Raw genomic sequence first — 26,037 nt, forward strand, 5'->3', positions numbered from 1 at the left:
CTCCTGATAAACCATATTCAGGCTGACTAAAGATGAGAGTAATTAAAACAGCCTTTGTGATGAGCATTATTTGAAGTTTTTTTCTACAGTCAGGAAATACCTCCACAGTTAAATGTTCCCTGCGACTCTTGTGCTGGACTTTGATTTGACCTGATACCTCTTCCTTTACTGTTCTCCCTGCTGTCAGCTGTTTAAAGCTGTCACAATCTTTCCTGATGCTCAGTTTCTTTAATGCAAGTTCTTATGTGCGGGTGTGATGCTTGGTAAGCTGAAGAGTTTTGTGGATTTAGATTCTCAGTTCTCTCTAACTGAGAAACAGATGCTCTTCCACTACTTGACCTCGATGCGGGCAGAGTTTTAAGTTGCAAGGTATTTGGGGAGGGAGGATGAGTCTAGAGCTTGATGAACAGATCTGCTAATGATGCTTGTGGGAGGACTTATTCTTCCAGTCAAGCTGTTGGAAAAATCTCAAACTTTGCTTGTGTGACTTTCCCTGTTGTTGCATAACTTGTGGGGATTGCTTTCCATACAGACACTACTAAAGAGTAATACAAATACATGGCACTCTGGTCAGTACATTTGTGGAAAAAATATGTTGCAGCAGCTTATGATCAACTGTTAAGGCTTTCAGATAGCCCCCTCATACTTGTGCAATGCAAATCTTCTATATAGTTGTGTTGAAACAGGTGGCTTGTGGCTCTTGCATCCTGTGTTCCAGTTAGGGAAACTAGACTATTACAATGGGAAAAGCAGTGTGTTCAACAATGTTACTGCTTTCAGTGGGCAGGTCCTGGTGGAAGGCATGGGGGCACACCTTATTCCTAGTGTTTATAGGGAGGAAGAAAGCCAGTGTTAGCCTGAGTGGCAAACTTTATCAGGAAATAGACATAACGTGAGGAAGGACTATGGGTAGAGCATAGAGTGAGATGCCCAGAGACAACTCCTAGAAGTCACAGCCTAGCTAAAGGGAACCTGTCAGGCAGGTGCCTAGCTATGCATTGCCTGCATTGATCAATCCTGGTACAACTGTTTTCAGGGTAGCAGTTGCTATGGATGTTATCCCCATTTTATTGGGGTCCTGGCTAACAACTGCTGTGATGAAGATAAGGAATTCCAGTATCATCCCTAATCCTGAATCTATCACATGATACCAACAGCAGGAGTAGGGTTACCCCAAACCATGTGGGTATCTTTCTGCATAAACTGTTTAGCACTATGTGGGAAGAATGGGATATTGATCACTGTGCTTTTGCCTGCAAGTAATATTTGGCTTTGGTTTCTTCTGTTCTTAAAGTAGTTTTCTGTCTAGAAATAAGATGAGGGGAAAATAGGTTAAAAAGAATGAAGAAGCCATTCTGACTAGCTAATCCTGTGTACCTAATGAATTTGACCAAGGAATTTGGGTGAATTGTTAGCTATTGAGCAATATGGTTTAGCCTGTAAGATGTTGCAAAGATTGGCTACTGATTTATACTTCCTCTTACAAAAGCAACTTCCTAATTCTTGAGCTAGAAGGCAGTCTTAAGTCCTTTGCCTTGCAGGGTGCAGTTCTGGAAGAGGAACCCTGTTGCTATCTCTTTGACTTGACACAAGCACTGGACAAGAGTTTCTTTCTGCCTAGAAGTATTGATCAGAGCTGCTATCATTTCATGGAATAGGTTAAATTCAGAAGGCAACAGTTTAAAAAAAAAAAAAAAAAAAAACACCCACCCAAAAAACACCTCACTAATTATACTGAGTTTCTGTGAGGATGATTGTTTCGCTTGTTGGGTCAATTTCTTCTCAGTTCAAACTAGGCTTTTTTATGAGCACTTAACCACCTGAAGCATTGCATAGCTTTCTGAACTGACAAGCTCTGAAGGTAACTTAGGTAAAAAAATGTTTGGAGCGTGTGCCACTAGTACATGGTGATCTGTGATTCAAGGGAAATGCTCTCCAACTTTGTTTCCTGCTTTTTAGCTATTCATTCAGTAACAGCTTTTTAAGGATCCATACCAACACTTTGACACTTCTGAAGAAACTTCTTTCCATATGGAAGAACATACAGCTTCTGGTCAAAGGCTTTCTCATGTAAGTTCAAGTCCATTTGCTTACTGCAAACCTGGGATTCATCCGATTTAGACTTTTAAGTGACTCCACTCTAAGACCAGTGCTCAGCTGGAGAGCTCTGAAACATAGGCAGTCCTCATACTCTGTAACAGAATCCAAGTCTGGTTATGAACATGGAGAATGATGAAATAAGGGCTATAAATCTGCATCTTGGAGCCAAATATTGCTGTCAGCCTATTTGCGTGCAAACTCTAGACCTTCCCTCCCTTAAACTCTGCTCACAGGTGTTCAAAATCTGGCTCTGGCTTTACCTATTGAAACTTTCCCTCCCTTTTACATAGAGATTAGTGATGAGTAAATTACCCTCCAAACTTCTCTAAGAAGGTTGTGTTGGGTTCCACTTACAAATGAGGAAATTCCAGTGGTGGTGGGGGGAGAGGGGGAGGAAGGGAGCTCCTTGGCAGAGACTTCACAGCTGGACCTGGAAACTTCAGTGAGTCCTAGTCCTGTGTGAGTCCTAACATAGCAGGCTCTGGCGGGGGGAAGGTAGCTGAATCCAGAAATGGATTCTTTGCAGGGCAACTTACTATTTTCAGATATTTCATATTTTCTTCAGGAAAACTTGTTTTTTCTTACTTTTTCCCACTCCTTTATATTGAGTAATGCTAATGTTCTCTTGGTGCTCTCAATATGCAGATGTAGCTATTGTGTGGTGCTTCCCAAAGATTTCTGCAAGAAACTGAGCTACTGCCTCCCTGGCAAGTGGTTTACAACTGGGTGATATCCAGGGCCTTGTTAGCAACAGAAAACAAAACCACACTTATCTTGCCATGTCAATGAAAAGTAATGGGAATAACGTCCGGTTTTGAGACTTACAATTTGTCGTCTGGCTTGATGAATCAAGACAGGGCAACATTACACTGACTTCTCTATGGTGTGTATTCAGAAGTCCTGTAAAAACAAAGGAATATGCTGGTACTTGAGCTGTAATCTGTAAAAGAAGATTGGGGGTTGAAGTTGATTGTCCAGTAATGGGGCTGGATTATTGAATGCAATTAGGGTTCTTCGGCGTCTAGTTAATAACTTCCTCCCTACTTGAATTCTAAATAAGCAACTGGCTAATCAGCCTGTATAGGTCTGTAACTGGTATTGGGATGAGAGGGGAAAAAGCACAGGGAGCCAGGCAAGTTGAGGATGGGAGCGGGGAGTAGAAGGAACAGTGTGGGCTGGGAATGAACCAGCAGGCTGGCATGTGAATAGGTCTGGGAGGAAGACTGGTGCATGAGCTGGTGACAGCTGTATCTGTAAGATGCTAATATACCTCCTAAAGAAATACCAGAATCTTCCAAAATGGATTATAGGAATGGTCTTACTGTGCACAAGAGCTGGCAAAACTGTTCAGGTAGGAGGAGCAGACATGATTGTTCTGCTTTTAATATTTTTCTCAAAGGTTTTTGTATTTTCCAAATAGGTATAGGAAAAGAGGTGGTTAAATGTGTTGGACCTCCCTGAATCCTAAGAGGATTGGAATTGGAAGAGAGCAAAGGCAGAGAGAGCGAGCAAGTGTGAGGAACTGGGGGTGTCTGGATACAAGAAGATTTGAGTGGAGAAATGTGGAGTAGCTAGTCATGGCAGGAGCTGGACAAAATCAGCATGGACAAGCGTAAACTGATTCGGAGAGAATCAAAGTGGAATCTTTACAGGTAACCAAATTTTTAATTTTCAAGGGTCAGTGAAATGCTTAAAATAGGCCAGGTACAGAGCCATTTCTGGTGAATCTACAGATCTAGTTTTTAATGCAACTTTCAGCCCAATTTCTCAAACCAAAACATTTTATATTGGGTCTCAAGTGACCTAAACTGACTCAGTATCTGCCTGGAATCCTATCAAGCAACATAAAACTAGTTTTTATAACTCCTCTCTTCCTGCTTGCATGGCTGGATTGCTCTTAAACTTGATTATCAATCCAGTTATCTCTTGCTTCCAAATATGGACCAAAAAGCTCGTCAGAGGTGGGATGATCTCTGATTCAACACTTCAAGGTGTAGGGGGTGGTTTTGTTTGTTTTTGGTGAAACTCTGACTTCTCAGTGTCTGAAACAGCTAGTGTCTGTGATGCCTCTTCTCCAGCTTGAAGAGGTTGCTGGTTGTGTGTGTGGAGGGAAGGTCTTTTACTGTAGAATATGCTTTTCAGCTAGAAGCTGACTGAGAGGCTGTGGCCCTTGCTACTTCTGACTTTGTCTTGCCACTGTTTCAGTAGTACTGAGCTTTTTTTTTTTTTTTTTTTTTTGGGGGGGGGGGGGAAGGAATGACCTCGGCCTAGGCCTTTGTTGCTATCTATAGACTTTTTTTTTTTAAACAGTGGGTAGGGTCTGTAGCACTTTAGCTGTACTGAGCATTGAACGAGTTCTCCTGAGACTTGTTTGAGCAGGGTGAGGGAGCATGATTTGCTAGTGTCTTGCTTCTTGTTTAGGTGGGGAGAAGGTCATGCTGTAACTCCTGCATGGGTGGCTATGGCAGATAAGGGGAAAAGTGGTTATTGATGCTTCATGCTCCTTGTTCCCTGCCCATGTATTAGCTTGCCAGCTATACTGCTTATGTGATAGCACACCACTTGAGGGTAAGCAGCCCACCCTTCTGTTGTGCTGCTCAGTGAAAAGCAAGCCCTGTTTAATCTTCTTCCTGGTGCCATTTTATTCTTTCTGGGCTCATCTTCATATAGGCCTTAGTTCAGGCTGCTGGAAAAGTAGGTGATATTCTTTGAGAAGAACCACCTTGATTACTTTGGTCAGATGAAATCAGGCCCAGCAGTCTCTTATGCTGTAGAAGGTGTTAAGAATGGGAACTGCTTAACCCTGTGCAGGTGATGATCACTGTACTCTTTCAGGTGTGGTGATATGTGCACTGCTTGCATTTCATAATCTGAAGAAGCCACAAAAAAGTGTACACAGGAGCTGGTAGCAAAGACTTGAAACAAGTCTGTCAACTAAAAATGTATGTTTTGGTCTTTGTCCACTGAGAAATCTGACCAGTGAGACTTGAGGATGTTTATACTGAGGCCAGGTCTTAGACCAGACTGAAAGAGATCCAGAAAATCTGAGGAATCCAGATAAAGCCACAGCTGTTCTGCCACAGCTTTCTCAATAACATGCCCTGAAAAGGAGGATGAGAGAGTGCAATAATCTTGCCAATTATCTGTGTCAAAGACTTATTGTGCAAAGGTCTTGTATTTGCTTATATTAACAAATTGATACTCTGTCCCCTTCTGGGAGGCAGGCTGCAAAAACAGACCAATGTGTGCTAGGTTTTTCTTTTAGCTGCTGCTGGAGACATGAATACAAGCAGTAGCACTAAATTAGCTGAGCACTTCCAGAACACCAGTAAGTGCAAATGGAGGGAAGTTAACCTGAGATTTCTGTGTGAATTTGGGCTAGGGGTAGCAAATAACGTGAAAGGAGTTAACAGTCCTGGACAGGACAGCTCATCTATGGAGAAACCATAGAGGCTTAGAGCTTGTCACCAAGAGCCTGGTAGTTGCACTGAAGGTGAACTGAAGTGTTTAAGGTGAAATACTGTAGAGCTAGACATGCTCTAAAGCTTAATTCCACAGAGAATAAGGAAACTGTAATGTCTGTCTCTAGCAACAAGGAATCAGCATGAGCCTTCAGCAGTTCCTCACCAGAAGTGTGAAAAATAGTTCAGTGTAGTTGGGATCAGCCTCTCCTGGAAGGGGGAAGTAAACAGATGCTAAAATAAGCAGCTCTACAGCACAATATGTTGTGAGAAAGCTCTCAACCTGAGAGTGAACAGCCTGTATAGAGATCAGTCACTCTAATGTCTTTCTGCTGCGATGTGGGGATTGAGTGCCTGTATAACATGGTGGGTTGGGGGGATGGGGAGCAATAGCGTGAGAAAGGGATTCTGTATCTTGCTGGGGGAACTCATACCAAAGACCTGGGGCAGTATCAAGATACTTTTAAGGCATTTCTTCTTTGAAGGCACCTCTTTTGTGCTTCCCTCACATATACTAAACACTGAAAACTTCTGGAGTCTTACAGCAGTGACTCTGACAGCTCAGTGGTGTTCCTCATAGCACCTTACTAGGACAAGCTCTGCCAGAAACAGCATACAAACATGCCTGTCACTTCAGTACTGAAAATACTCTTAACTACTGCAAAAAATGTCATGTTAATGTAATAGTCAGCAGATAGTGATAAGTTGCAACATCTTACTCACAAACCATCAAAACACAGGAGACCTCTACTTGAAGCTAGAAAACCCTGCACATTAACAACTTGCTAGTTTGAAGTGGTGTTGTCTAGTTTGAATCGGCAGTAAATGGCACGGCTGTAGCTGTAGTAATACTTGACTTCCCCCCTCCTCCAAGTTTGATAATCAGCAGCTATATTACTGCTGCAAGTTTGAAGAGAGACGCAAGTAACTGTAAAGGAATCCTGTCTGCAGAGATGGAAAAATGTATTTACTCCTCAGTGTATACAGTAACACTTTTCTGAATGTTGTCTATTGCTGAGGACAGATGACAAAATTAAAGCTAGCCTTGGAGCGGCTAACAAGGATCCTTCATTCTTGCCTCACACAAGCATTTGATCTTAGAACTCTATGTAGCTCTTGCTGCTCCTGAAGCAGCTAGTGCATACATGTTGTCTGTCATGGGAAGCTTTTTGTTTGTTTAGATCATATTAATGTGACTTTTTGAGGTGGGAGTGGGGAGCAGGTAGTAAGGTGTCATACTGGCAGAACTGAAGATCATATCCAGAGTCTTCTGTACACAGCAGGTTCCTCTAGCTGGGGTCCAAAAAGACTTCAGTTGTGGGGCAATCTCTTCTGCTACTGCCTGTGCTGTCCCAGAAGAAAGCTTTGACGGCCCAACAGTCCAAAGAAGTATTGTCCAGCACTTCACACAAAGGACTGAGCTCTGCGGATGGCTACCCCTACAAAACTGAGGGAAGCATTTGGCTTAAGTTTAAGTGGAAAGAAGAGAAATACTGTAAACACTGTAAAATACAATGCAAACAACAGCAGAACAAAGCAGTAAAACAGACTCCCTTGAGGACTTAGGGGGGAAGTTTGCTTTTTCTGACTTTTGACAGGAGTTTCAATTTTGTTTTGCATGTGTTTTCCTGGTTCTTTCCCTCTTGCTCTGAATTGCTAGCTGGCTTATTTCTTTTCTTGGTTAACAAAGCTATTTTTGCATTCTGTATTTAAACCTTTCCTTAGACAAAAAAGGCATATTCTGGGTCACTGCAGAATCCACTGAGGTGGGTTTGGAACATGAAGCAGTGAGTGTTAAGAAGCCAAGCCTGGGATCTTTGCCAAAAAATCAATCTACTGGAGCATGATTTTGAAGAGTCTCTGCCTTGCTTGCAGAAGCAAGAGTTAAGACTTCTAAGTGGCATCTCTTTGAGTGTTGTCATTTGACTTCTAACAAAGCTGAGTCTCTAAAACTGCCTATCTGCAAATCGGACATTGTTAACTTTAGTGTCCAATACCTGTGTGTGATTTTAGAGGAATAACTGTGTAAATGAGGGCAACCTCCTTTGTTACTCCGTCTAGCTGATGGGTCCAGGACCCAACTCTGAGTAGCTCTCTGGAAATGCCAAGGTAGACTTTTTTAATAGAAGGAGATGTGTCAAGATGGTTAATGTCCCCCAGATCGAAGTAGTAATAGATCTTCAGAAGCTTTAAGAAACTAAAGTGTTGATAACAGTACGTATGAAATAAAATAGAATGTGGAGAACACCCTGCTACTCTGAGCAGCCACCTCTCTCACCCAGAGTTTCCTTTGGTTAAGGATCATGTGAGGGTAAGCATATGGTTTAGAAAGGTGAACTCTTTAATGTTCACAGTACCCTCCTTTTCCAATATCCCTTCTGTGCAATGGAATTTTAGTCTTGGCATCCCATTAGTGTACCTCTACTGATGGGCAGCCAGCCCTTGTTTGGTTTTCAGGTAATGAGCTCAGCTATTTCTAATATCTACTTCTTGGTTCTGCTGTTGGCAGCATCAGCAACAACCATAATGAATGGCAACCTTCCATTAATAAAGCTGTGAGACAAATTCAGGAAAGGGTCTTAAACTGTTGCTCTTGAGGAACAATAGTAATTCCCCTAGAACTGGTGGGGACCTAGGAAATAAATACAGGAGAAGGGGAGGATGATGGTAGATCACACAGCTGGATCTAAGTAAGTGAACTTCCATCTTCTATCACTTCAGGAGCCTAGAACTGAGGGTCCCTCAACTTGTCCATTCTGTCTACAGTACTCAAGCCTTCACAAATATGGAAGAGGCTTACAGAGGCTGACCTCATAGTCAATCCTAGAGTTAGCATTAGATTAGGCCCAAGAAAATTTTCTTTTATAGCTGCTTTCTGTAAGTGGCTAAACTTTGCATGTGAATGCACATAACTCTGCAGAGCCTGGAGTTGGCATTTAGTTATTTATACAGTGGAAAGTAAGAAAGCAGGTTTCTAAATCTCTGCAATGTTTAAAGGGAGTTGGGGGCAAGCAGATTTGCTCCAGATTGTGAAGAATATATGCAATGGTTCAAAGCGCTCATGAACATGAGAACCTTTGTGTAGAGACAGGGAACACTTTCCCAGAAATCTTGCTGGAGATATTTGCCTTTGTTAAAGTATACACCTGATAATACTGCAACCCTGCTGTTTTCTTGAGCTATTTTTTGAGAGAATATATCCCATTATAGTGGGATAGCTGACTCTTCACCCTCTAGTGACAGCATGAAGTGTGATCCCTTTACAGTTGCTGGAGAAGAACAGCCTCAACTATAATTATGAAAAACTAAAATAAGGAATATGATTACCCAGGGGAGACTGATTTGGCATGAGCTATACAGCATGATATTTTGAACTCTGAGTTATGCTGAATAAGCAGAGGACTCCCTAAACCAGAAAGATTGGATGAAGTTATTAAACAATACAACTTAAAGACAAGATTCTACCTTTATGGCAATGGAAGTTTTGCTGTGGTTTTCTTTTGGATGAGGAATTCACTGCCTGACTATGCAAACATCTGTATTTTCTATCTGGTTCAACATGTATAGTAGCAAAGCTAATGAGAAGAAGTACTCCAAGTTAAACATGCCTTCTCTTGTCAATGTGTTTGACAAACTAAATCGAATCTCAAATTTGTTCTAGGCTTGCATGTCATCTTGGCTGCAAAAATAATCTTTTGACTAGGAAAATGAGCTTTGACAGAAGCTGAAGTAATGTTATTTCAAAGGAATTAAATCAGTCTCCACCTCAATGTTGCCAAACTTACTAGAACAGTTTAGAAGATTTGTGCTAGAAATGTCTTCAGCTGAGACTTCTATTCTGTGTTTAAAGCTTTGATTTTCTCCATGGTTCAGTTGATCAGCATACTGATCTATGGTACAACTTACATGATGCTTAGACAAGCTGTATGTTATAAACTTGAAGTAACTTTTATAAAGTTGTTGTCAGTAAGTAGAATAAAAATCCCGTGAAAGAAAGGAATTTTTTGTTTAAAAAAAAGAAAATAAATTTTGTCCTTGATGTGTGGCATTTTTCTTACAAGTCATCTGTAGCTAAACAGTTGTGCCTGTTGCATGCACTTATATCCTAAAAGCAGTAGAGAGATCATTTTGCAGGCTCATTCACTCACTGTAACAGCTTTTCCTTGTCCTGAAGAAAACCGTCAGAGGTTCTCTGACACTAGGTTAAATTCTAAGAACTTTTCCTGAACCATTTGTTGTAGTTCAGGTGGGCTCCTCAAAGGGATTCAACAAAGTTGCTCAAGGACGTAGTACTTAATCCTCTAAAATCCGAGTACAGCTTTTCCATCCTATCTGAGGACCAGTTTGTGAAGAAAAACACGAAGTACTTTGTAGCTAGAAGTCAGCTAGCAGATGAAGTGCAATAGCTGAGCACTCTCCTCCCTTGGAATGTTTTATATAAAATGAAGATTGAGGGAGAGCAGGAGGGGAAGGAGAATCACCATAGGAAAATAAGGTTTCTCGCCTGTAAGGGGAGGAACTTGTCTTGAACTGAAGTCATAAAAATACATAAATATGATTTGCCTGCTTTGTGGTATGATTCCATATGTTTGTCCAGCCTCCTCCATCCTCAAGCACAGGCTCTGTGCTTTGAACCTATTCTTGTTTGCACAGCTGGGGGCCTGGAGTTGAAACATAAGTGGTGCTTTAACTTAAGCAAGACTCTTCACTTTGCAGGTGTGATGACTCAAGGAATAAAAGTATTGCAATATCCTTTCCACAAGACCCTCCAATCTGGGGACAGAGATGAACCCTTCTTAAATTTGACACTTAACACCTAGGCAAGGACTGGAACTAGCTAAGATGCAGGCCTTTGAGTAACTTCACTTTAAAACTGCTTCCTGTCCAGGTGTGAATGAAATATAAACTTATGAAAGCTTCCTAAAAGGGAATAGTAAAGTAAATCACCCTTCCCCCTGTGTGGTGCTCCTTCCCCCTTCCCCCCCCCCCCCAAAAAAAAAAAAAAAAAAAAAAATCTCTCCTAGAAAGCTAGCTCTGAATTTTTTTTTCCCCCTAAAGGGGTTCTGAGGCTGCATTGGCACCTTTAGGACTGAGGCCAGAGACCCTCGTTGGCCAGTGGGAGTGGTTCTGGCTGGCTGATATCTATCTGCATGTGGGAGACTGCAAGCCCTAATAGACCTATCTCTGCCAGAGTTTCTAAGGTTTTCAGACTTTTTTCTGCATTTACAGAAGCCCAGCATTTCAGGTCTCTGGCTAAGAGCAGTATCTTTGACACCTTTGAGGACTGCTATGCTTCTGATTCTATGGCAGGAAACTTGGCTGCAGTCCTGAACCATGGCTGAAGCTGAAGTTCTTGGGCTTTGTAGGCTCCTTGCCATGGGGCTGTGAGTCTAGATGTGATTAAACTGGGGCTCAGCTCCAGCTCCCTTGCAGGGCACCTGGAACCTCCAGTGTGTCTGGCTGCACCCATTTGGAGTCTGAAAGCAAGGCAGAAGACCGTAAGATTAAAACTAGGAAATGTGAAATGTTGCTTTCTGACAAGAATGAAAACATTCAGAAGTTTATAGCCTCTTCTAATGTATAAAATGGTATAGCTTTCCTGGGGATAATATTTGTACTCAAGCTAGGCTAGTCTGAGTGCTTAGACAACTGACTGGGTGAACTGTGCAATGTGAACATACCTAGGTTGATCACTTTTTTAAAAGATATATTCTAAGGGTATTTAAACTCAAAGGCTGTTATATTTTGGAACAAGACATTGTACATGCTGTTCCCTTCCTGGTTTTATTAGGCAGCAGCTTGTGCTACTAATCTGAAGTGAAGCTATAAAATAGCTGAGGCACCTCTGTTGTGATCTGTGGTGGACCCCGTCTTTTGGTTTTGTTTCTTAAAAGACTTCTTCCAATTTCTCACGTTCATGTCACTTGTGTCCCTCACTCCCTCTCTCCCCTGAAGTTTTGCCAAAGCACTTTGGAACTGCAGTGCCTTGGCCATTCCTTGTTGCCCCCATCACAAAGAGCTATGCTGTTCTGTTTGTGCCTATAATGTACCCAGATGGTGAATAGAATGAATGACCACCAAGCTCATTTTCACTTGTGGGGTCAGACCTTTCTCTGCTAAATAACACAAGTGTTCCCAGCTGCTGTGCAGCTGCAGGGAGTCTGCTTTCCTTCACAGGCATTAAAAACCCTTTAATCAGTGTTTGTTGTTTGTCAGCAGTGGTGTTGAGGTGTGGAGAAAAAGAACAGATATGCTTTGTTGACGAAGTTAACTTTATTCTGACCTCCTATCTTTCCTTTTTCTCTTCAAGTCTGAAGAAGCAAAAAGTAGTTTGGGAAGCGGGTACTGCAAGCACCTGTGTAAATGTATGTACTAAAGCAAGGGGCTTATGTTCTTATACAGATACAGAGTTTGACATGAAGGGATGCTCTGAGAGCTGCATTAGACGGGATGCTCTTCAGGGCAGGGACACTTAAACTGATTGGTGTAGGAGCTGTGCAGGGTGCCTTAATATACCTTCTACTATAATACAAATTCAACTATTATATTCTCTAATACTTGTGTTACACTCATTTTAGTATTTAATCTATGTTTAACAGATACTACTTGCAATCTGGTCAATTTTAACATTTCCCTGAAAAATTGGTTCTGGTATCTTTGTGACAGTTTTTGTGGATTTTTTTTGTTATAGTTCTGCTTTTAACAGTTCTTCTCCCTTAGAGAGTAAAGAGGAGGAGAAAAGGACTAATAAGCAAGCGTCACCATTTCCAGTCCCATTGTTTTAGATGCAGTCTGCTCTGAAGGAAATGAGAATATGGATATCAAGAAGAGATTTCAAGTTATCTCAGTGCTAAGAAAATGATTTCTCTATTCTTTCTAGATGAAGCTTGGAACCCCCCTGCTGCTAGCCACATGCTTACAGAATTACTTTTCCCCTGAGCCCAAAACTGTCACGTTGTGGATTTGTTTGTACAGCACCAAGCACTTCTCCACAAATGTCGATTTTTGTTGTTAGCACAGTCTGCGTGTGAGTCCTGAGGTTCTTGGGACATCAAGCTTTGATTCTAGCTTCAAGGGCCATCATGATGGGACATTCTGTGTTAAAGGCAAAATACTTTCTCATGCTCCTCTGCTACCTAGTAGTAAAGGGACAAGAGAATCATGTTACTGCCTTGGCTGTGTTTGGTGAAGGTCAGTAGCCAGGCTTTGGGGCACCTTGTGCACATCACTCAGCCATCTGCCTGGGCCAGCAGTGACTCCTGTAACCGCTGAGGTGCTCTTTCAGAACAGGGTTATGCTTCTGCTTGGAAAAGGAGTGCCTGCTTGTTAGAGATTGGAATAGAGAACTGGGAACAAGTGACTCTTGAATTGTAGTCCTAGCTGTTACAGTGATCGATTCAGTTGCTCTTTTGCCTCTCTGACTTGTTTCTTTCCCCAAATGAGCAGGAGTATAGTTCAGCATTCATCTAGTGTATTTACTCTTTACATTGTTGAGGCTACTAGCAAAGGAGAACAGTTGTTGCACTCTCGGAGAGGCAAACTGCTAGCAAGAGAGCTTTCTGTGCTGGGCAGGAGCGGAGAGACGCTTGAGATAGCTAGTATGTTAAATATCTCAGGATGGTCTGTGTTGATTGCTTCTGCAGTGTGAACATTTATCAGCTAGAAAATGGATAAAGAATGACCGCTTTGTTATCTGAAAGCTGTCAGGGCTGCCAAGCAAAGATGAGGGCTCTGGACCATAGTGGAGCACGTATCCTGTAAGGACGAGTTTTTAAAGCCCTTCAGTAATATCTCCAGGAGATCCAGTCTTTCTGGCAGTGCTATCTCGTCACATGAAAAGAACCTTGATTAGACAGGCATGATGCTGGATCCTTCTGGAAATTAATGCACACTTTTACAATTATAATATAGCTGAACAAAACAAGCACCATCTTGTGCAACTACATAAACCATAAACTTTTTTGGCAGGGCAGATATGGCATCTTCAGTGCCTGGAAAGCACCTAACATGCTGTGTGGGCTCACTACTGTGATCCAAATTACAAATGCTAAAAAGGCTTTGATTTTTTTGGGGGGGGGGGGGAAGTGGTTCTTGACTTAATTTGGGTAGGCAAGAACTTCACAGACTGCATTGGGGCACTCTGCATGTTTCCTCAGGCCCTTATAATTAATCAATGTCGAGCTGTTCCTCCCTATTCCTCTGTGAGGAGGCACCTAAAGAAAGCTGATCCGTAGCTTTAGTTTTAGCTCTTTAGTATCAACTGCCTGAGAGAGGCTTTCTGTTCTTCATGTATTCTCTTTCTGGGAGGAGGGGCTTTCCTGCCCCTTAAAGTCCTATCTGTACTCAGTATTTTGGTGCAGGCCACAGAAGGCTTGGGTGAGTTTGCATGATATAAGCTGAGTTTTCAATAAGTTGATAGTATGGTTTGATGCTGGAAACCAGTATTGTAGCTTTTTAGGTGATCCTTGGGATATTTCTGGTACGTAGAACTGAATTTCTGACACAAGGAGTTTGCGAAAACAGTTTCATGCCAGTAGCTCAAGCCCTCAAAGTTGTGATAAATGGTAAATGCAACCATTCCTTCTAAAACAGAATGTTTAACTGAATGTCTAATCACTATAGGTATGCCATCCTGTACTCTCAGGCAGTTCTGCTTTTAAAGGGTGTTTATATAGACAGTTGAGAAGCCTTACAAGTCTTTCAGGTTCTCCGACATTACATGTTGGGAGGAGACTTCAGCATTTTCAGTCTGTTCTTTCTTGGTACATGTTTACAGTCACTGGTGAGCTTTGCACATTGGGTGCTAAAAAAGACGTTACTGTATCTAGAGCAATTCCAAGCGCACTTGTGATAGCCTGACCCCTGACAAGAACTGGGCAAAAATTGGGTCCAGCTTTACAGTATTTTTACAGTCTGGTCCAGGTCTCTGTAAAACATTTAAAATTGCCTTCAGGTTTAAATTTTCCAATTTCCCATTTCAAACAGGTGTTGCCAGATTATAGAGAGTGTAGCAGAAAAGGAACAAAAACATTAAAAAAAACCCTCTGTGCTGTTGCAAATTTTGGCAAGTCTTTGACAGATGAGATTTAGAAAGAAAGGTTTGCCCCACCCATACTAAAACAAGTGCAGACCTTGCTTACTTTTCCCAGCTGTCATGTGTTTTTAGTAATGCATGAATCCTCAAAAGAACCAGCAGTACAGAGCTAATATGTTTTTTATATGAAAATATTGAACTTCTCAATTGTTTTTCATCTCTTTTAATTGGGGAGGAAAAAGGGGATGAAGTTTTTATGTCAAAAAACAAATTTCAAGGATGCATGTTTTTGGAGTGGTTAAAAACCAACCCAAACTAGGCTTCAGGCAATGTTTTTTCAACAGCTTTAACCTCAAAGCATAGAACAGACAGCTTTGTAGGCAACTGTAACACCAAGGTGATTATGGCAGTGACTCACACTTCCCTGTAAGGCATCCAGCTATCAACACACTTGGAGAGCTGTGGCTTTGTGCATGCAAGCAGGGTGTCAGTCAGTGCCCACTTGCCAGCCAGCTCTGAACTGCTGAGCTCATAAGTGCTCTGGCAGCAAGCTGGGATGTTGGTGTGTTAGAGAGGAACTCTGATTCCCTCAGGCTCAAGAGAGGCTTAAGAGACAGGAGCTTGGGAAAGGGAAGTGTAAGATGGGTTTAACTTCCATCCTTTTCCTTGCTTAATCCTCATGGGACTCATTTCAAAAGTCCCCTGAAATTTTCCTTTGAACAGGTGATTGGATTTGGGTAGTAATTAAAGGCCTGACTGTCTAACCACTAAGCAAGGTAGAATGGAGAGTGAGTGGAAAAGTGAAAGGGGCTGTTACTATAATGTCCTGCTGAAACTCTAATCCAGTGGTTATGGCAGGGGGAATGGTAGTCAGTGTTTCTGGGAAGAAAGTATGAACTTGGAAAAGAGATCTGGGTATCCCTGTGGGCAGTTTAGAGTACAGCTGAGGGTTTAACAATAAGCCACCATGGGATGCTGGCCTTTGCAGGGAACAAGGTGACAGAAAATGGATACTACCAAAACTCAGTGAGTTACCTGTGCAGTGTTGGTTGCCCTATCTCCAAAAGGTAAGGCAGAAGCCCAACTGACTTCAGGGAATGGAAACAGCAGTGATAGTGGTATGGAGGATATCTTCTGAGGGAAGAATGGAAAGATTGGAATTTTTTGCCCTGAGAGAGACTGACAAGAAAGGACAGGGTATGTGTATACAAAATAATGAGCCACATCTGAATTGAATACTCAGGAAGAGGAGACATTCAGAAACATGGCAAATTCAAAACTTATTACAGAAAATAAATTTTCAGATAGAGTTGGATTGTGAGATGCGTGGAATGCAGCTGTCAGCTCAGCAGGGTGTCATCCGGAGGGAATGAAATGTGGCTTTGGGAGGGTACAGGTACACTGAGGCAGGTGGTATCCACAGATGATATAAGGAATGCTTTAAAAACAAGCAGCTGGGAATATAAAGCTGCATCTGTACTTCAACTACCAGGGCCAATCTTGATAGGTTATTTGGGTTCCTTCAGCCTCAGTGATAAGTTTCTTGCACCACTGACTAAAGCACTCGGTACTGGATACTGTTTGCCGCAGGGCACTGGGCAAGCTAGGTTGATGTGACTCAGTATTGCCCTTCCCGAGTGAGTTGTGTCTGGCTTTGCACATCTTATGTTTTCAGAGGTGAGGCAGAGTGAGTAATGTTTCCGTTCCATTAAAGAAAATGGAATGGCAAAGACCCTTAATTTTTTTTTTTTTAAAGACATACGTGTTCCATTTTAAATTCCCTTCAGGCAAAGTCAGCTTTGGTAGTCAGCTTAAACAGCATTACAGACTGCATTGCTATTGTCATAAAAACAAAATACACTGTGCTTTGCTTTGAGACACCAAACAAAACCAGTGTTTTTTTTGTCTCCCTCCCTCCCTCCCTCCCTCCCTTTTTCACTTCCTTCAGTTTTTAATAAGTGACCGTGATAGAGACCCTCAGTGTAACCTGCACTGCTCCAGGTCCCAATCCAAGCCCCTGTGTGCCTCCGATGGCAGAACATACGAGTCGATGTGTGACTACCAGAGAGCTAAATGCCGGGAATCAAGTCTGAGTGTGACGCATCGTGGCCGGTGCAAAGGTAGGTGGATTTCAAATGCCTTTGTGGGGAGGAATGGGAGTCCTACCTAATAACAGACTGGATTCACAGACCCTTGGGTTTAGTGCCATGCTCTGTGAGTAATCTGATTAAAATTGTGCATTCATGTGAGAATGGGTATGTGAATCTGGGGTTTAGATGGCAGGAGTAAGAACTGACTGAATTACAATGAAAAAAGGCCAGGGAGCCAGAGACATCACTGAAGAAGGGCCCAAACATATCTATGGATCAAAAGGAGTTGGCTGCATGGAAATGCAAAATCAAATACTGAAAGAAGAGATCTTCCTTGCTACTTTCTCCAGTGTCTAACCTGAGATACCTGTGAACGGTAGGAATGCGGAGTAGGGAAGAAAGTGTGTGCATAGAAGATGTATATGCCTGGGAAAGGACTAGACAGCCTTTTTGTGCTGAGCTAATTAAGGAGACAGAATGTTTGCAAGTCTTTATGTGGCCTCCTTTTTTTTTCTTTTGCTTGTCCACTGTTACAGCTGCACTTAGAAATAAGAATACTATTTCCTTGTCATCTCAGCTTTTTGCAGCATAGTCTGAAGATGAAGTTGCAACTTTTCTTAGGAATGTTGGTTTCTTGTCACACAAATGATTTGCTTCTGCAGTGAAGTGAAAAATCAAGTTGAGTGCATTTCCTGAGAGCATAGTTGGCTCAGAGGGCAGATGGCGCAGATGTTTTTAGCAATTGGTTAAAGTGACAGGAGAAACTTGTTAAAATCCCTATGGAAGGATAAATGGACGTGTTTAAACTTGACTTTTTTTTTTTTTTTTTAGGGATTTTTACTATTATAAAAATGCATTTTTAAATCTTTGTCAGAATTGCTTGATCTAAAATAGAGATTCCACTTGAATGTAGAAATGAGCTTTATGGTATAGGTGAAATATAAGCATGACCTCAAATACTGCCATCTTTTAAATGCTTTCTCACTGGAAGGAAGCTTACTTGTATGATTTTTCTCACCACTGCTGGAAGGATCTATGGCAACTTTTCCCATATAGCATAGGAAGGGACCTTTGAATCATGCTTCTTTCTGAATACTGGAAGACCAGAATATTGCTCCCAGGAGCCCCAGAAATAGTGTGTCTATTCTTGTAACTGACACACTTCTGAGTGTCACAGTAAGAAGCAGTAGGGTGGGAGTTCTGTTTTTGCTATCATCACTTGAGCACAGTGGGTTAGCTAAGAAACTCCACGACTGATATTGGCACGTGAACTGGCACTCTTCAGTCACTTAAAACATGAGCCCTATGCAAGAGAGTCCTCTTCTGGAAGTGGGGATGTTGATTGTGAAGCTGCACAGTCTGTTGTATATCATGATTGCAGAGTCCCAAAGAAGTAACTAACTTTTTTTTTTTCTTAAGCACAAGTAAAATATATTTTTGCATTTAGCTTTCTCAAATGCAACTGAAATGTTTGGCTGAAATCACTCATGTTCTCCTTTCCCTTTTCCCTTTACCCTGTGTTACTCTACAGCACCTAATGACCTAGCGGTGTTTGACAACTGGAAGTCCTACTCTTAACCCCCTATCTAACGCTCCAACTAATTCCTGGGAAATGGGAACATACTTTTAACCACCACATTCAAATTTAACTTTGCTGGTAGCTTTCATGTGTGCTGCTATGGAGAAGTACTTTGTTTTTCTAGTCACATTAGAAATATGGCCTCTAGTTGTGCATAAAGATCACTGTTATTGGCAAATACAGACAGTTGAAAGACAGGTGTGTGTGACTGCGGGTGGTTGGCCAGGTTTGTCTGTATTTTACACTCTCAGAAAGGAAGGTATTCACCAGCAGTTTTTGAGCACCTTCTACCACGGCAGTAGGGCATCTAGTTCACACTGAGCAGACTTCATTCTTTCTGCATAACAAAGACACTCTGCAGGGGATGTCCAGTAGAACTGAAGGGGAGCCTGTGGGCCATCAAGCCCTGTCAGCAATAATTGTATAGACACCCTACCCAATAACTTTTGTAAAATGAGCAATTTTAGCTTGTGCTTCTCTCTCTGAGGATCAAAAAAGTTGGGTAATTAAAATGAGAAGAGGAAGCATATTGTGGACAGCAAGGCATAGTTCTGTACCCCAGACTACTGTAGTTTTTCAATTTCATGTGCTGATAACTCAAACTATACTTGTATCAAGACAAGCAGAATGGTTTCCAAAGTGAGAACAGAACCTTTTGATTCACTTCAGCCCTCTGCTCTCTCTCTCAAGAAGTTAAGGACCTTTAAAAATTAAATCTTGCCGGCCCCTTGGGAACTATAACTTCTATTTAGCTCTTGCTCCTTGCTAGCTTCCTTAGGTAATTTTCAATGAAATTGTTCCAGTACTAAATTATCCATCTCCCTCCCAAACCTCCCCCCAACCTCACAAAGGGTTAAAAGTTGGGAGTAGCTTAAAACAATGAAGCTTAGGGCATCCATGACAAATGGAGCCTCACTGATGAGATTCCAGAGAACAGTTCCAGATGGCGTAGCTGTGCGTGAAATACACACCCAAGCACTCATACCTGGCTCTTTTGTCAGAAGGCATCTTATGATCTTATGTTAAATAACAGAATTCTGCCTCAGAACTTTGCAGTTATGAAGGACAAATACTTGTTAAATGAAACTTGGCAAACTGTCACGATTATGCAGTGGTTGTAAGAGTGTATTGAGTATCTGTGGATTAAAACACACTTAAGTCCTATGTTAACTGTTGGGTTTCTAGGAACATGCTTGGCCTATTTAAAAAAAGGGAGATGGAGGTGTTCTGAAAGTTGTCCCAATAGATTTATAGTAGATGGGTTTGAAACTCAGTTGGTTACAGAGCTTGTTCTTAAATCACAAGTCACATGTGTAAAATGAACCTATCTGTAAGTTACTGCTGAGAATTGTAACAGGAGTCTTCAGCCCATGCTTCTGGGACACCTGACTGTGCACAAGGTTTGGCTGATGTACTGGAAGGGAAGGTCTCATTCTGACTAATAATGGGTTTATTTGAAGGTGATCTTTCTCCTCTATCTTCTCTTCTTGTTGGGAGGTGAGATGTTGAAATCACTCTTTCTTAGTGTGCTTGCTAGGTCCATGTGTTTTGTCTTTGAGCTTTCTTATTCCTAGTCAAGAGAGAGGAAAATCGGTCCCTCTTTGGCAACATACTGGGCAATAAAGTCTGAAATGAAGCCCTCAATTACTTTGCAAATTTAGGCATGTTTTTTAGATATGCTCCAACTCGGTTAGAACTCTGTAATAGCAATGATGTCTGGGTATCAAAGAGGGAGCAAAGCATGTCAGCATGAAAAGAGAAAAGTTGGAGATCGCTGGCGTGGGACTTCTAAGAAGTGAAGTGGAAAACAAAGGGGAGAATGGAGAATGATCGATAGACCCTGTGGGACAGACAGGCACATTTTTGTAGTTTGCTCAGCTTCCATTTTTGCCTGTTTTATGCAAAGGCCACAGATCATTGGCTGGAGTAGGTGGATATGAATCCGCTGACTTCAGTGTAGCTGGACTGCTTCATGCCTGATTGGGATCTGGCCTGTATGTGAGACAGTTACCTAATGTAACTATAAATAGTTCAAAAGCTGTTTGGATCAATTTTTGCCCTTTGAGCTTTTGGTAAAAACAAAGTAGAATTAAAACTAAATAGCTAGATTTTTGTGGTTACGTAATATAAGCTTGCTGCTGGCATTATGTAGGTGCCTGGAGATGTTTTATGTTGTATTACTAGGATAGTTTGGATCTTTACACTACGATGTTGTGTGGTGTCAAACTGCCACTAGCTGGTGAAGAGAGTATGCTGGAATTCCTGGGGCCTACTTGTAGGTGCTCTATGGACGTGGTGGTCTAATTTGAATAAGCTTGGTGACTGTTCACGGAAAAGATCAATTATGCTAACTTCATTGCAAAATCCAAAATTATGTCCATCTGAATTTTGCATATTAGGCCCCATGTGTTGAGAACACCACTCAGTCTCCTAGTTGCCAGATACCAACTTTAGAACAACAAGTTTTCTTTAAAAGGCAGTTTTCTGAGCAGCAGTAACTTTGTCCTAAGTGTCAAGGTGTTTAAATTCAAATTATTAAATAAAGGAACTTTAGAAAAAGTCATCCTGGTTTTTTTTTTCACCTTATGGACAGGAGAGAAGGTCTTATTTAGACTCAGTTTGCACAATGAAACTGGAAAGCATTAATGTCATTCTGTTTTGGTTTGCTAGTTCAGTGAACATTTTTAAGAAAAGGGAAGGAAAAGTGGTGAAACACTTGGTGAAACAATCAAAATCAATAGAATAAGATGTGAACTTTTAGCATCAGACTTATTGAAGTTTGTAATGCATCTTAAATTTGGGGTAATCTATTTGGCAGCTACTCTTTAATTCTTGGCACTTATGTCATATTTTACATTTTCTAATTAACAAAGCAAAAATAGTAAGGTGAAGTCATCCCACGGAAATCACATGTTGATGCAAACATTATAAAAATACGAGTCTGGAGTGGGGAGGAGAAGGAATTTGACAGTCCTTTTAAAAACAAACTGGTAAATGTTGATACTAAAGGCACTGTTTTTACTGGAACTGAATTGTGAAAGTACACACAAAAGAAGATAACAGTATGCATACACCTCTCCAGCCAGCGTGGTGTAGCTGGCTGTTCCAAGTCAAGGCTGTAAAAGGACTGACATGACCTTTGTAGATCTATGAGGGAGGATGGGAGAAATAATTAGTGCTGAGTGTTCAGGAACAGGGAAAAAAAATTGTATTTCTTCTCTGCACTTCAGCAGCAATTTCTGAAATGACACCACTTGAGCCAAGGGTTGAAATGAGAGAGAGGATGTTGCAAGAAAAATGAGCTCTTAAACTTTGTGGTGTAGTGATAGTACACTACAGTGTAGTCTGCTGAGTGGTAGTAGTTAGCTTGATCTATAAGAGCCTTTTAAAATTGCCAGGAGGAACATTGTCACCTTAGCAATAATATGTTCATATTGCCTTCTCCTAGTAAGACCTTGATTTGCCTGCATATTTGCATGCTCATTAGACAAATTGGACAAAGATCTGAGATAGACTCCCTTCTGGCTGGACTCCAAACATCTCAGTGCTGCAGGTGATACTACAAAATGTTACTTCCTACCAACTGTGTGGTGAAGCATCCAGCCTCAGTTATGTAGGTACTGCTGTATATGAATGTTGTGAGTGCGCCAGCACTATAGTAGACACTCTGTGGAAATGCTTTATGCTTCTGCTTTATATTCAGAAGGGAGGAGAAAATATTGCATCTGAATAATGCAATTTTAACTAGACATCCTTGTCTGCAGTCTTGTATCCCGAAGACTAGAAACCACATGTAAATCTATGTTTTGATTGTCATGTGAGAGACTTGCCACTCTTTTCTTCCTCTCCTTTTATACTTGCAGATCTGTATGATCTGTGCAGGTTTTTGCTTTTTAGTTGTGTCCTGTGAGGCAGAACTTGAAAGCCTGTGTTTTAGTCAGACAGCTATAAAACAGAAGGTGCAGCCACATCATCTGGTTTTGTAATAATGTCCTATTTCATGCTAAGCAAGGTTAGACTCTTAGGCTTGATCTGCAGGTGATACTTAGGTGTTCCAGTTAGCAAAATTGCTCGTGCTATCTTTTCATCACAAAGAACTAGAATGTGTTTAAATGGAGAATGCTGCTGGCAGAACCGTCATTAGTGGTGGTGCGCAAACAAGTACTGATAATATGGTCATTTATGCAAGTGAAAAAAATTCCATCATGTAGGTAATATCAAGGCTAATTTAATTAGAAGAAAAATAATGCTATTCTAAATTCAGTGCAAGTTTAATTCATGAAAGTCTTTTCCCTCTGAGTAACAATCTCTCTGTTTGTACTGAGCCCATGGTAGGCCCATCTGAGATCAAAGCCCTATATGCTAAGGGCATTGTGCAAACACATACCCCACAAGTAACTTACAATCTAAATATGAGTGACATGGGATCAGAAGGGGCACAAGGCCATGGGGAGGTTAGGTAAATGACTCATAGTCACTCAGCAGATGGGTCAATGGCAGAATCGATATAGGCACTCTGGCTTTGTAACCCAGTGCCTAAGTGATCCACACCTGTGTTGAGTAGTAGTGTTGCTGTTAATCACTTTTTCCAAAGAGGAAGGGGGTTGATTTACATAATTTCAGAAGCCCTGTGAAATACTGCTTAGAGAGTACATTAATATGATACATTTAAAATGAAACTGCATAGTCAGTGTTAGCAAACCTAAAACTTGGTCTTTTAAGTCATCAGTTGTGTAAATAAAGTACTTGGCTTGAAAGCTTTAGTGTGTATCTCTATCAAAACTGACTACTTACAGCATTATTGTTTGTTTCTGCATCTAGTTATACTTAGATGGAAATCACTTCTCATGCCATGCAGTGCAAATTCAGTTGATCTGAAAATCCAGGTTGGCTTTCTAATTCAGTGCTAGTATTAATGATTCTGTTGTTGAAGTTCAAGTGATGTGTGAAGCAGAATATGGGATCTTCAGGGATCCAGTAGAGAGCTGTTTGGTAACCAATGTGTTGGAGTACCTGGCAGAATGGGGATTCAACCTTGATTATTCTTTATGGTGCTGCTGAAGGATCTGATGATCAGATTTTGCAGTTTCTGCCCTGAAAATCTTCCAGTCGGTGGAGTGGGTTCATGGGAAAAGGAGGAGGGATACTAGTCCAGGTGTCAGAATCCCATAGAAACAGATGCTTGCTATTTTTCTGCTTTTTCCCAACTGAACAGCAGTACTCCTAGGCATTGTGTTTCTAAATGTAAACACTGAGTGTATGCTGTATCTCTGCAGAACAGAACTCTCCTTTTGACCCATAGGTAATCAGTATAAGGCTTGTCTGGGTCTATGCTCTGTAACAGTGAGCTGGACTGGGTTTAAGGTCATGTTAGATGCTAGCATCTTCTGAAATGGATGCAGAGCTGAGATTAACCCCTTCAAGGTCTGCTCACAGAGCAAATGTTTTTCCTGGGCAGCAAAGTGAGTAACTGATATAGGGCCAGGCATACATTACACTTCCTTATCTATCAGGGCTAGACGTGGGAGCTGGGTTTCAGGAAGGATGACTCACAGACAGTGTCACATCTACCTTGTCTGAACATGTGAAGGTGGAAGTTCAGGAGGATGACTAGTTATTTTAGCATCTTACTGGGAGACCTCCTCAGGGAAGAAGCTTTGTTGAGGGACCCCTGCTTCCATATTGCTCACTTCTGGGCCTGAATTAGTGGGCTGATGCTCAATCATCTGGTTTCAGACTGTTAATACCTAGCACTAACATAACTCCCTCCAGGAAGACCTTTCACTGCATGGAGCTTATGCTCCTGCACTTGCTGGAAAAAAAATCTCTAGAGCCTTTGGATGATCTAGGAAATTAGCTAGCTCTTCATTGAAGTAGCTCGTAGCTTTATTGCCTGGGTTCACGTTTGTTTTGGGGGTTGTCAGTGCTAACTCACAGCTGTCTTTTTAATATGCAGGTAATGGTCCTTGATGCCTTGCATTTGCTTATTTTTTTTCCCAGCTGCATGGTGCATCTGGTAGCTTTTGAAGAAGCCAAAAGGTATTTGCACTCTGAGCATGTTTTGCTTTGTAGATGCTGGCCAAAGCAAGTGTCGATTAGAGAGAGCTCAAGCGCTGGAACAGGCAAAGAAGCCCCAGGAAGCAGTCTTCATCCCAGAATGCAATGAGGATGGATCATTCACACAGGTAAATGTCTATTGGCCTCTATCAGCCAGGTTCTAGGTGGCTGCAAGAGATTTGCTGTTAAGGGGTAAGCTAAGTGAGGATAGCGATGCAAGTACACACTGAGTTCACTTACTGAGGTGAAGTTGTTGCACGCTGAGGACTGTTGAATCAAGCGGAAATTTTGATTCAGTCACAGTATGTACCTGAAAAGACACACATGTTTGTGTATTGGCATCCACCTCCAGCATAGCATAGAAAATATGTCATCTTTGCTAAAAGTTGCAGGGGAGGGCAAGTGTTCTCTGGACGTGAGCTGCAAACAGAATTGTGGCTCACGCAGAACAGGCCAGCTTCCACTGCTGTTACCTGTGCTTCCCCTATCCCAGCAAAAGAGAGCTTCTCCCTAAGGCTATCTTTTGAGCCTCTTACCTCGGCACAGCACTTGTTTGTGACACTCTTGCTTCCTGCACTATTCCCTGTTATGCTTTGGGAGCCTAAAATGGAGGTGATCAGAGTGGTCATGAGATTTCTTTCTTTGGGCTTTTGATTCTGTAGTATACACTTGCTGGAACTAAATGATAGGCTGGGATTGTAGACTGTTTCATAATGCTGCTTCTCCTGAGAAACTAGCTGTCCCTGCCAGTTACTTCAGGCAGGGAGAGCAGAGGAGGCATATATGCTTCTCATGGTTTGTTGGCCTTTAAGATTTATGCAAAATGAATAGTCAGTTGTGGCCACTGAGCAGCTTTCATGAATGGTTGAGTTGGGAGCAGTCCTACAGACTTCCAGAGAAGTTTAAGTAGTTGTGGCAAGAGGAAAGCAATCATGAAGAAAAGATTTTGGGAGGAAGAGTAGTTTGTCAAGACAGGGTAGAAATGAATATTGATACTTGGCTGTCTTACTACAAACATATTGAGTAGTGTCAAGTGGCCCATGCGCAGTTACCTAGCAGGTAAGGGAGGTATGTTGTCTGGTCAATTGGCACAAGTCTTGAAAGCCAAAATCTGGCATCCCCTGTAACCTCTGATTTGTGAACTTGGGTAAATCATGCAACCTCTTGGCTATAGCTTCCATAGGCTTACATATATCTAACACTGTTTTAGAGATCTTGTGCCTCAGAGGAATTTGAGGATTTATTAGCTGTTGCTGTTTGCAAATTCTTTTGAAGGTAAAAACCTATACATATTTTTATATACATATATATATATATATATATACACATATATATATATATATAGTATAAAAATACATTGCTTCAAAAAGGTGAGAAAGACTAGAAGCTTTGGGGCTTGTTCAGACACTTTGTGATGCCTGGGGGAAGAGGAGAGGAAAGATTTTTTTTTTTTTGGTGATAACCCACCAAAAATCTTTATTTCCAGCTTTACCCTCCCATTATCATCTGGTGTGTAGGAGTGTTTTTGGTTTGTTTTTGTTTTTTATAGTGAGGTGGGAAAAGTTTTATCTGTCCTGCCAACTTCTTTGCATACTTCTTTGGAGCAGCATCCTATTTGTGTAGTGTGGGCCATCTTGGGAAGGTGAGGAGTAAGAGAGGAGGTAAGTATTCCATGTTGAGCTTTATAGTTCAAAAAGAAAAGGGGAAGGAAAGCTG

The 26,037-nt window shown here is 41.5% G+C and overlaps 1 protein-coding gene across 6 annotated transcripts in view; it reads left to right on the forward strand.

Annotated features, from left to right (window-relative positions):
• SMOC1 (SPARC related modular calcium binding 1) overlaps positions 1-26,037 on the forward strand; it is a 133,124-nt gene that overhangs the window by 24,732 nt on the left and 82,355 nt on the right. For all 6 annotated transcript variants that reach the window (XM_064512521.1, XM_064512520.1, XM_064512516.1 and 3 more), the window contains exons 2-3: positions 16,544-16,715; positions 24,337-24,449. In XM_064512521.1, coding sequence (XP_064368591.1) covers positions 16,544-16,715; positions 24,337-24,449 — 285 coding nt within the window. The remainder of the gene's footprint in view (positions 1-16,543; positions 16,716-24,336; positions 24,450-26,037) is intronic.

Source organism: Dromaius novaehollandiae, chromosome 5, assembly GCF_036370855.1.
Source record: "Dromaius novaehollandiae isolate bDroNov1 chromosome 5, bDroNov1.hap1, whole genome shotgun sequence".
NCBI lineage: Eukaryota > Metazoa > Chordata > Aves > Casuariiformes > Dromaiidae > Dromaius > Dromaius novaehollandiae.